Raw genomic sequence first — 12,720 nt, 5'->3', positions numbered from 1 at the left:
ACCTGATGAAGAAGACCTGACTGGCTCTAGTCTTCACCTGACGAAGAAGACCTGACCGACTCTAGTCTTCACCTGATGAAGAAGACCTGACCGACTCTAGTCTTCACCTGATGAAGAAGACCTGACCGACTCTAGTCTTCACCTGATGAAGAAGACCTGACTGGCTCTAGTCTTCACCTGACGAAGAAGACCTGACTGGCTCTAGTCTTCACCTGACGAAGAAGACCTGACGCACTCTAATCCACCTGATGAAGAAGACCTGACTGGCTCTAGTCTTCACCTGACGAAGAAGACCTGACTGGCTCTAGTCTTCACCTGACGAAGAAGACCTGACAGACTCTAGTCTTCACCTGATGAAGAAGACCTGACTGGCTCTAGTCTTCACCTGACGAAGAAGACCTGACAGACTCTAGTCTTCACCTGATGAAGAAGACCTGACGGACTCTAATCTTCACCTGATGAAGAAGACCTGACGGACTCTAATCCACCTGATGAAGAAGACCTGACTGACTCTAGTCTTCGCCTGATGAAGAAGACCTGACGGACTCTAGTCTTCACCTGACGAAGAAGACCTGACGGACTCTAATCCACCTGATGAAGAAGACCTGACTGACTCTAGTCTTCACCTGATGAAGAAGACCTGACTGACTCTAGTCTTCACCTGACAAAGAAGACCTGAGTGGTGGAAACAGTGTCAAATAAATCTATCTAATAGGACTTAATAAATAAATATGCTCAGAGACAATTGATGTGTGTAGGACAGGGATCTCCAACCATGTACCTAGAGAGCTGACCTCCTGTAGGTTTTCACTCCAACCCTGTTCCTGGAGAGAGATCCTCCTGTAGGGTTTAACTCCAACCCTGTTTCTGGAGAGAGACCCTCCTGTAGGTTTTAACTCCAACCCTGTTCCTGGAGAGAGACCCTCCTGTAGGTTTTAACTCCAACCCTGCTCTCCAGGAACAGGGTTGGTGAGCCCTGCTGTAGTGTATTTTATGATATTTTCCTATTGACTGTCTCCATGGGTATGTTCTACGTTCCAGTCATATACAGTATATGTCCTTCCCTCCTGGAAACCCTTCCTACTGTAACTCCCACTTGACTGTCTCCATGGGTATGTTCTGTAGGTACGACCATCCCCCAGCTCCTGAACAGCACCTCCAACAACATCTACCTGACCTTCCAGTCCGACATCAGTGTGTCTGCAGCAGGCTTCCACCTGGAGTATACAGGTATGAAGAGATACACCTAGCTATAGGCTGGTCCTAGATCAGTTGTAATCTGGAGTTTACTGGTATGAAGAGACACAGCTAGCTATAGGCTGGTCCTAGATCAGGTGTAATCTGGAGTATACTGGTATGAAGAGACACAGCGAGCTATAGGCTGGTCTTAGATCAGGTGTAATCTGAAGTATACTGGTATGAAGAAATACAGCTAGCTATAGGCTGGTCCTAGATCAGGTGTAATCTGGAGTATACTGGTATGAAGAGACACAGCTAGCTATAGGCTGGTCCTAGATCAGTTGTAATCTGGAGTATACTGGTATGAATAAATACAGCTAGCTATAGGCTGGTCCTAGATCAGTTGTAAACTGGAGTATACTGGCATGAAGAAATACAGCTAGCTATAGGCTGGTCCTAGATCAGTTGTAATCTGGAGTATACTGGTATGAAGAAATACAGCTAGCTATAGGCTGGTCCTAGATCAGGTGTAATCTGGAGTATACTGGTATGAAGAGACACAGCGAGCTATAGGCTGGTCCTAGATCAGGTGTAATCTGGAGTATACTGGTATGAAGAAATACAGCTAGCTATAGGCTGGTCCTAGATCAGGTGTAATCTGGAGTATACTGGTATGAAGAAATACAGCTAGCTATAGGCTGGTCCTAGATCAAGTGTAATCTGAAGTATACTGGTATGAAGAAATACAGCTAGCTATAGGCTGGTCCTAGATCAGGTGTAATCTGGAATATACTGGTATGAAGAGACACAGCTAGCTATAGGCTGGTCCTAGATCAGTTGTAACCTGGAGTATACTGGTATGAATAAATACAGCTAGCTATAGGCTGGTCCTAGATCAGTTGTAAACTGGAGTATACTGGTATGAAGAAATACAGCTAGTTATAGGCTGGTCCTAGATCAGTTGTAATCTGGAGTATACTGGTATGAAGAAATACAGCTAGCTATAGGCTGGTCCTAGATCAGGTGTAATCTGGAGTATACTGGTATGAAGAGACACAGCGAGCTATAGGCTGGTCCTAGATCAGGTGTAATCTGGAGTATACTGGTATGAAGAAATACAGCTAGCTATAGGCTGGTCCTAGATCAGTTGTAATCTGGAGTACACTGGTATGAAGAAATACAGCTAGCTATAGGCTGGTCCTAGATCAGGTGTAATCTGAAGTATACTGGTATGAAGAAATACAGCTAGCTATAGGCTGGTCCTAGATCAGGTGTAATCTGGAGTATACTGGTATGAAGAGACACAGCTAGCTATAGGCTGGTCCTAGATCAGTTGTAATCTGGAGTATACTGGTATGAAGAAATACAGCTAGCTATAGGCTGGTCCTAGATCAGTTGTAATCTGGAGTACACTGGTATGAAGAAATACAGCTAGCTATAGGCTGGTCCTAGATCAGGTGTAATCTGTAGCTGTAATTGTTGCAAAAGGTGGCTCTACAAAGTATTGACTTTGGGGGGGGGGTGAATAGTTATGCACGCTCAAGTTTTCAGTTTTTTTGTCTTATTTGTTGTTTGTTTCACAATAAAAAATATTTTGCATCTTCAAAGCGGTAGGCATGTTGTGTAAATCAAATGATATGAACCCCCCCCCCCCCAAAAAAAAAAATCAATTTTAATTCCAGGTTGTAAGGCAACAGAATTAGGAAAAATGCCAAAGGGGGGGGGTGAATACTTTCGCAAGCCACTGTATATCTTTTCTTTAGACCAGAGGAAACAGCACTTCCAGCACCATCTGGTCTCCCATCCAGGGACCGACCAGAACCAATCCTGTTTAGCTTCAGATGCAAACTAGCAGTGGGATTCAGGGTGGTATGCTGCTGGCCTTATTCTTAACAAACGTTAATAATGGGGTACAAAATAATTTCATGATGTGTCAATAGCACAGAGTTAATGAACAGACATGGAATAAGTACTTGCTTTTGTAGTGAAAGTAGTATTTTACAGTTTTATGGGTGGAATGCTGCTGGTTTTCATGCCATGATGACAGGGTTTAACCAAGTCCTCTGTCTAATGATGTCATGCCATGATGACAGGGTTTAACCAAGTCCTCTGATTAATGATGTCATGCCATGATGACAGGGTTTAACCAAGTCCTCTGATTATCGTTGTCAGGGTTTAACCAAGTCCTCTGATTAATGATGTCATGCCATTATGGCAGGGTTTAACCAAGTCCTCTGATTAATGATGTCATGCCATGACGACAGGGCTATTCAACTAGTGGACCTCGAGGGTCAAAGTACTGCTGGTTTTATTTCCTAGTGTTTTGGTCCTCCAGGACCTCCAGGACTGGTGTTGACAAGCCCAGCTGGATGTGCTTCAGCCATCTCATCTCACTAGTGCTGTCATGCCATCAGAGGAGTTGGCTAAAGGACACCCAGGGTTCCAGATGGGACCAGGCTAACTGAGCTCATCCACCGTCTCTGTCTGTCTGTCTGTCTGTCTGTCTGTCTGTCTGTCTGTCTGTCTGTCTGTCTGTCTGTCTGTCTGTCTGTCTGTCTGTCTGTCTGTCTGTCTGTCTGTCTGTCTGTCTGTCTGTCTGTCTGTCTGCCTGCCTCTCTGCCTGCCTCTCTGTCTGTCTGCCTCTCTGTCTGTCTGTCTGCCTCTCTGTCTGTCTGTCTGTCTGTCTGTCTGTCTGTCTGTCTGTCTGTCTGTCTGTCTGTCTGTCTGTCTGTCTGTCTGTCTGTCTGCCTGTCTGCCTGTCTGTCTGTCTGTCTGTCTGTCTGTCTGCCTGCCTGTCTGTCTGTCTGTCTGTCTGTCTGTCTGTCTGTCTGCCTGTCTGCCTGCCTGTCTGCCTATCCCTCTGAGTGGGGAACTGTAACCCTCTGACCACAGGTCTCTCACTAACACCAGCCACTCTCCTCAACATCTGTCTCACATCACCTTTAACCCTGTGTCCCACCTTCCCCCAAACTCAGAGATCAACATACTTTATATTCAGACGGTATCATCACCTGTCTCCCACAACATCTCACCACGGCCAACCTCTCACAGCCCCGATCGGTCCATCTCAGTCTCTCAGCACCTCTAACCCTGTATACCACTCTCCCACAGTCGACCACCTGTAGAGATCAACATGTATAACAACGCTCTCACTAAGTCTACTCCCCGCTCTCCTCAGCCTCTGGCCTGTCTGGCTCTCAGTGGGTTGTTTTTATCCCTAAAGCTTCTTAACCGTAAAGAGATACATTTTACAGTATATTTTAAAGCTTTCACGAATCACTCTCTTCACCCCTCTCCCACATCAATCTCTTCAGCCAATCAGTCTCCTCAGCCCTCTCCCACATCAATCTCTTCAGCCAATCAGTCTCTTCACCCCTCTCCCACATCAATCTCTTCAGCCAATCAGTCTCCTCAGTCCTCTCCCACATCAATCTCTTCACTCTCTCACCCCCTCCTTACCACAGCATGTTACCACTCTCCCCCACATGCCCAACGCTCTCCACACCATGACTACCAGGAGTAGGAATATCCATATATAACAGCCTGCTGAGATGATTGACAGCATACTGTTCTGAACACCTTCTGAACTCTTTTGGTTTATTTCTGTTCACCACCTATAGTCTCTCACCTCTCTGTTCACCACCTATAGTCTCTCACCACTCTGTTCACCACCTATAGTCTCTCACCACTCTGTTTACCACTCATAGTCTCTCACCTCTCTGTTCACCACCTATAGTCTCTCACCACTCTGTTCACCACCTATAGTCTCTCACCACTCTGTCCACCACCTATAGTCTCTCACCACTCTGTTCACCACCTATAGTCTCTCACCACTCTGTTCACCACCTATAGTCTCTCACCACTCTGTTCACCACCTATAGTCTCTCACCTCTCTGTTCACCACCTATAGTCTCTCACCACTCTGTCCACCACCTATAGTCTCTCACCACTCTGTTCACCACCTATAGTCTCTCACCTCTCTGTTTACCACTCTGTTCACCACCTATAGTCTCTCACCACTCTGTTCACCACCTATAGTCTCTCACCACTCTGTTCACCATTCATAGTCTCTCACCACTCTGTTCACCACCTATAGTCTCTCACCTCTCTGTTCACCACCTATAGTCTCTCACCTCTCTGTTCACCACTCTGTTCACCACCTATAGTCTCTCACCACTCTGTTCACCACCTATAGTCTCTCACCACTATGTGTACCACTCACAGACTCCATCTCCACTCCTGTCACCCCTCTGCTCACCACTCTCTGACTACCCTCAGTAGTCCTATAAGGAGTATTATAACTACCTATCATCTCTCAGTATTCCGATAAGGAGTATTAACTACCTATCATCTCTCAGTATTCCTATAAGGAGTATTATAACTACCTATCATCTCTCAGTATTCCTATAAGGAGTATTAACTACCTATCATCTCTCAGTATTCCTATAAGGAGTTTTATAACTACCTATCATCTCTCAGTATTCCTATAAGGAGTATTAACTACCGGTTCCATACTGTACTCTACTGTTTTGAATGGTTGGTGTTTGTTTCTATGTTCCTGTACTGATCTTGATGTGCAGACAAGTGATTGCTATTCCCACGTGTGTGTTTTGACTCTGTCCTAAGCAATAGGTTTGGATTCATGCCCAGAACCTCAGCCCCCCCTCAACGGTGTCAATGTGGGCCAGCGCTTTACTGTGGGGGACATGGTTTCCTTTCAGTGTGACCAAGGCTACTCTCTGAAGGTTAGCACAAATACACACACACACACACACACACACACACACACACACACACACACACACACACACACACACACACACACACACACACACACACACACACACACACACTTGCTCTGTTACCTTCAGGTATGTTTTGGTTTTGCTAGGGTGGTGTAGGGTGGGCCAATGGTGGATGTACGTAAGCATTTGCCCTTTGGTGCAGAATGTTGCCGGTTTGAATCCAGCGATAGAAACTTGCCTAACTTAACTTAACTTAGCCTAACTTAACTTAACTTAACTTGCCTAACTTAACTAACTTAACTTAACTTAACTTTCCTAACTTAACTTAACTTTCCTAACTTAACTTAACTTTCCTAACTTAACTTTCCTAACTTAACTTTCCTAACTTAACTTTCCTAACTTAACTTTCCTAACTTAACTTAACTTTAAAACACTTTGAAATTTGACATATTTGAAAAACATTGATGAAGGTCTAATTCTGACGTGAGACCTTGTTGGGACCCTATTTCCTACGTAGTGCACTATTTTGAGCAGGGCCCACAGGACTCTAGTTCACTATAGAGGGAATAGGGTTCCATTTGGGACACAGTCCATGTCTGATGTAGAGCTGCCAGTTTAGATATGCAGACCCAGGGAATACCCTGAAGGTTGAAGTGAAACACACACACACACACACACACACACACACACACACACACACACACACACACACACACACACACACACACACACACACACACACACACACACACACCGAGTGTGTTAGGATAAATACTGTGTGTGTGAGCGTGTGTGTGTGTGTGAATGCTCGTGCGTGTGTGTCTGTAAGTGTGTGGGAGGTTAAACTAACTGTAACAGTTTCCTGTTCCCTCTGTCAGTAGATAGTGATAACAGTTTCCTGTTCCCTCTGTCAGTAGATAGTGGTGATAACAGTTTCCTGTTCCCTCTGTCAGTAGATAGTGGTGATAACAGTTTCCTGTTCCCTCCGTCAGTAGATAGTGGTGATAACAGTTTCCTGTTCCCTCTGTCAGTAGATAGTGATAACCGTTTCCTGTTCCCTCTGTCAGTAGATAGTGGTGATAACAGTTTCCTGTTCCCTCTGTCAGTAGATAGTGATGATAACAGTTTCCTGTTCCCTCTGTCAGTAGATAGTGGTGACAACAGTTTCCTGTTCCCTCTGTCAGTAGATAGTGGTGATAACAGTTTCCTGTTCCCTCTGTCAGTAGATAGTGGTGATAACAGTTTCCTGTTCCCTCTGTCAGTAGATAGTGGTGATAACAGTTTCCTGTTCCCTCTGTCAGTAGATAGTGGTGATAACAGTTTCCTGTTCCCTCTGTCAGTAGATAGTGGTGATAACAGTTTCCTGTTCCCTCTGTCAGTAGATAGTGGTGATAACAGTTTCCTGTTCCCTCTGTCAGTAGATAGTGGTGATAACAGTTACCTGTTCCCTCTGTCAGTAGATAGTGATGATAACAGTTTCCTGTTCCCTCTGTCAGTAGATAGTGGTGATAACAGTTTCCTGTTCCCTCTGTCAGTAGATAGTGGTGATAACAGTTTCCTGTTCCCTCTGTCAGTAGATAGTGGTGATAACAGTTTCCTGTTCCCTCTGTCAGTAGATAGTGATAACAGTTTCCTGTTCCCCCTGTCAGTAGATAGTGATAACAGTTTCCTGTTCCCCCTGTCAGTAGATAGTGATAACAGTTTCCTGTTCCCCCTGTCAGTAGATAGTGGTGATAACAGTTTCCTGTTCCCTCTGTCAGTAGATAGTGGTGATAACAGTTTCCTGTTCCCTCTGTCAGTAGATAGTGATAACAGTTTCCTGTTCCCTCTGTCAGTGGATAGTGGTGATAACAGTTTCCTGTTCCCTCTGTCAGTAGATAGTGATGATAACAGTTTCCTGTTCCCTCTGTCAGTAGATAGTGGTGATAACAGTTTCCTGTTCCCTCCGTCAGTAGATAGTGGTGATAACAGTTTCCTGTTCCCTCTGTCAGTAGATAGTGATGATAACAGTTTCCTGTTCCCTCTGTCAGTAGATAGTGGTGATAACAGTTTCCTGTTCCCTCTGTCAGTAGATAGTGGTGATAACAGTTTCCTGTTCCCTCCGTCAGTAGATAGTGGTGATAACAGTTTCCTGTTCCCTCTGTCAGTAGATAGTGGTGATAACAGTTTCCTGTTCCCTCTGTCAGTAGATAGTGATAACAGTTTCCTGTTCCCTCCGTCAGTAGATAGTGGTGATAACAGTTTCCTGTTCCCTCTGTCAGTAGATAGTGGTGATAACAGTTTCCTGTTCCCTCTGTCAGTAGATAGTGGTGATAACAGTTTCCTGTTCCCTCTGTCAGTAGATAGTGATAACAGTTTCCTGTTCCCTCCGTCAGTAGATAGTGGTGATAACAGTTTCCTGTTCCCTCTGTCAGTAGATAGTGATAACAGTTTCCTGTTCCCTCTGTCAGTAGATAGTGGTGATAACAGTTTCCTGTTCCCTCCGTCAGTAGAGTGATAACAGTTTCCTGTTCCCTCTGTCAGTAGATAGTGGTGATAACAGTTTCCTGTTCCCTCTGTCAGTAGATAGTGATAACAGTTTCCTGTTCCCTCTGTCAGTAGATAGTGATAACAGTTTCCTGTTCCCTCTGTCAGTAGATAGTGATAACAGTTTCCTGTTCCCCCTGTCAGTAGATAGTGGTGATAACAGTTTCCTGTTCCCTCTGTCAGTAGATAGTGGTGCTAACAGTTTCCTGTTCCCTCTGTCAGTAGATAGTGATAACAGTTTCCTGTTCCCTCTGTCAGTAGATAGTGGTGATAACAGTTTCCTGTTCCCCCTGTCAGTAGAGTGATAACAGTTTCCTGTTCCCTCTGTCAGTAGAGTGATAACAGTTTCCTGTTCCCTCTGTCAGTAGATAGTGATAACAGTTTCCTGTTCCCTCCGTCAGTAGATAGTGGTGATAACAGTTTCCTGTTCCCTCTGTCAGTAGAGTGATAACAGTTTCCTGTTCCCCCTGTCAGTAGATAGTGGTGACAACAGTTTCCTGTTCCCTCTGTCAGTAGATAGTGGTGATAACAGTTTCCTGTTCCCTCTGTCAGTAGATAGTGGTGACAACAGTTTCCTGTTCCCTCTGTCAGTAGATAGTGGTGATAACAGTTTCCTGTTCCCTCTGTCAGTAGATAGTGGTGATAACAGTTTCCTGTTCCCCCTGTCACACACACACACACACACACACACACACACACACACACACACACACACACACACACACACACACACACACACACACACACACACTTGACCTGTGTTGTTCAGATCCTCAGGTTCTAACTAACCCTCACTCAGAGTAGATAACATTATTAATATTATGACCAGTTACTCTAATTATTATAATTAATATTATGACCAGTTACAGTGAGGGAAAAAAGTATTTGATACCCTGCTGATTTTGTTTGTTTGCCCACTTACAAAGAAATGATCAGTCTATCATTTTAATGGTAGGTTTATTTGAACAGTGAGAGACAGAATAACAACAAAAAAATCCAGAAAAACACATGTCAAAAATGTTATAAATTGATTTGCATTTTAATGAGGGAAATAAGTATTTGACCCCCTCTCAATCAGAAAGATTTCTGGCTCCCAGGTGTCTTTTATACAGGTAACGAGCTGAGATTAGGAGCACACTCTTAAAGGGAGTGCTCCTAACCGCAGCTTGTTACCTGTATAAAAGACACCTGTCCACAGAAGCAATCAATCAATCAGACTCCAAACTCTCCACCTTGGCCAAGACCAAAGAGCTCTCCAAGGATGTCAGGGACAAGATTGTAGACCTACACAAGGCTGGAATGGGCTACAAGACCATCACCAAGCAGCTTGGTGAGAAGGTGACAACAGTTGGTGCCATTATTTGCAAATGGAAGAAACATACAAATTCAGTGGCTGAATTTTTTTTGGGGGGGGATGGTTTGTCCTCGGGGTTTCGCCTGCCATATCAGTTCTGTTTACTCACAGACATTATTTTAACAGTTTTAGAAACTATCCAAATCTACCAATTATATGCATATCCTAGCTTCTGGGCCTGAGTAACAGGCAGTTTACTTTGGGCACGCTTTTCATCCGGACATCAAAATACTGCCCCCCTAGCCCTTAAACACCTCAGCAGGAGTTCCTACACCTTTGGCACAAACAACATCAAACATCTACATACTGGTTGCGTTCCAACATCCACACACTGGTTGCGTTCCAACATCCACATACTGGTTGCGTTCCAACATCCACATACTGGTTGCGTCCGACATCCACACACTGGTTGCGTTCCAACATCCACATACTGGTTGCGTTCCAACATCCACATACTGGTTGCGTCCGACATCCACACGCTGGTTGCGTCCCAAATGGCACCCCATTTTATTCAGAGACAATGACCCTTTATTCTACAGTAGAGACCTTGAGGATAAAGATGAGGAAGGAAATTCCAACAAAACCACATGAACCAAAAATAATGTGAAGAAGCCCTTTATGACATGTTTCCCTCCCTGTTGTTTTAATGGCCTTTGTTTGATATGAATCAGACATGTTTCTCTCCCTGTTGTTTTAATGGCCTTTGTTTGATATGAATCAGACATGTTTCTCTCCCTGTTGTTTTAATGGCCTTTGTTTGATATGAATCAGACATGTTTCTCTCCCTGTTGTTTTAATGGCCTTTGTTTGATATGAATCAGACATGTTTCTCTCCCTGTTGTTTTAATGGCCTTTGTTTGATATGAATCAGACATGTTTCTCTCCCTGTTGTTTTAATGGCCTTTGTTTGATATGAATCAGACATGTTTCTCTCCCTGTTGTTTTAATGGCCTTTGTTTGATATGAATCAGACATGTTTCTCTCCCTGTTGTTTTAATGGCCTTGTTTGATATGAATCAGACATGTTTCTCTCCCTGTTGTTTTAATGGCCTTTGTTTGATATGAATCAGACATGTTTCTCTCCCTGTTGTTTTAATGGCCTTTGTTTGATATGAATCAGACATGTTTCTCTCCCTGTTGTTTTAATGGCCTTTGTTTGATATGAATCAGACATGTTTCTCTCCCTGTTGTTTTAATGGCCTTTGTTTGATATGAATCAGACATGCTTCTCTCCCTGTTGTTTTAATGGCCTTTGTTTGATATGAATCAGCATTTTCAAAGGTTTCTGTGGTATTCTGTTATATTTGTTTGTTTCCTACTGGGCATCCCAAATGGCACCCAATTCCCTATATAGAGCCATAGGGCCTGGTCTAAAATAGTGCACTATATAGGGAATAGGGTGTCATTTGGGATGCAGTGAATGTGATATAGCTACATCCTACAGTGCTGAATAGATGTGTTTGTTTGCAGGGTAATGCATTAATTTGTCTTTTCTCATGTAGGGTAATGCATACATTTAAATTTTATCTTGCAGGGTAATGCATACATTTCAATGTTATCTTGCAGGGTAATGCATACATTTCCATTTTATCTTGCAGGGTAATGCATACATTTCAATTTTATCTTGCAGGATAATGCTTTTTTTTCTCTTGCAGTGTAATGCATACATTTCTTTTCTCTCTTGCAGGGTAATGAATACATAACGTGTATGCCAGGGCCCGTCAGACGATGGAATTACCCCGTACCTCTGTGCTTAGGTAATGTATTCATTCTGTACAAGTCGTCTTTATTATGGTAATGTTTACATTTGAACAGTATAGAAGTCTATAGTGTTCTGCTATGAGAATAACCAACATATCTGCCATCACACCTGTATGAACCATCACAGACATTGCTGCTGTCACTATGACTACAGTACCTCATTAGAATATGAATTCAGAGGAACGAAACATTGTACGTTTTGGATGTAAAAGTATGTATATCCACGGCAACCAATCAATCAGAATGTATATATATCCACGGCAACCAATCAGTCACAATGTATCCATATCCACGGCAACCAATCAGTCACAATATATCTATATCCACGGCAACCAATCAGTCAGAATGTATCTATATCCACGGCAACCAATCAGTCAGAATGTATCTATATCCACGGCAACCAATCAGTCAGAATGTATCTATATCCACGGCAACCAATCAGTCACAATGTGTCTATATCCACGGCAACCAATCAGTCAGAATGTGTCTCTTTTTCTATTAGTTAATATCCCTGATGAGTCTTAGTATAGCCTGTTTAGTTCTGATATGCTGATTGGTAGGATGACTTCTAGGATTGGAGAGCAGTCCCCTCTGCTATACTGCTGATTGGTAGGATGACTTCTAGGATTGGAGAGCAGTCCTCTCTGCTATACTGCTGATTGGTAGGATAACTTCTAGGATTGGAGAGCAGTCCTCTCTGCTATACTGCTGACTGGTAGGATAACTTCTAGTATTGGAGAGCAGTCCTCTCTGCTATACTGCTGATTGGTAGGATGACTTATAGCATTGGAGAGCAGTCCTCTCTGCTATACTGCTGATTGGTAGGATGACTTCTAGTATTGGAGAGCAGTCCTCTCTGCTATACTGCTGATTGGTAGGATGACTTCTAGGATTGGAGAGCAGTCCTCTCTGCTATACTGCTGATTGGTAGGATAACTTCTAGGATTGGAGAGCAGTCCCCTCTGCTATACTGCTGATTGGTAGGATGACTTCTAGGATTGGAGAGCAGTCCCCTCTGCTATACTGCTGACTGGTAGGATAACTTCTAGTATTGGAGAGCAGTCCTCTCTGCTATACTGCTGATTGGTAGGATGACTTCTAGGATTGGAGAGCAGTCCTCTCTGCTATACTGCTGATTGGTAGGATGACTTCTAG

The 12,720-nt window shown here is 43.7% G+C and overlaps 1 protein-coding gene across 1 annotated transcript in view; it reads left to right on the top strand.

The window, feature by feature from the left end:
• LOC115187885 (CUB and sushi domain-containing protein 3-like) overlaps nucleotides 1-12,720 on the top strand; it is a 1,475,978-nt gene that overhangs the window by 1,311,261 nt on the left and 151,997 nt on the right. The window contains 3 exon segments of the mRNA XM_029746934.1: nucleotides 1,126-1,230; nucleotides 5,806-5,924; nucleotides 11,492-11,561. Coding sequence (XP_029602794.1) covers nucleotides 1,126-1,230; nucleotides 5,806-5,924; nucleotides 11,492-11,561 — 294 coding nt within the window.

This window comes from Salmo trutta, unplaced genomic scaffold (assembly GCF_901001165.1).
Source record: "Salmo trutta unplaced genomic scaffold, fSalTru1.1, whole genome shotgun sequence".
Lineage (NCBI taxonomy): Eukaryota > Metazoa > Chordata > Actinopteri > Salmoniformes > Salmonidae > Salmo > Salmo trutta.
This window is presented reverse-complemented; position numbering and strand designations above follow the sequence as displayed.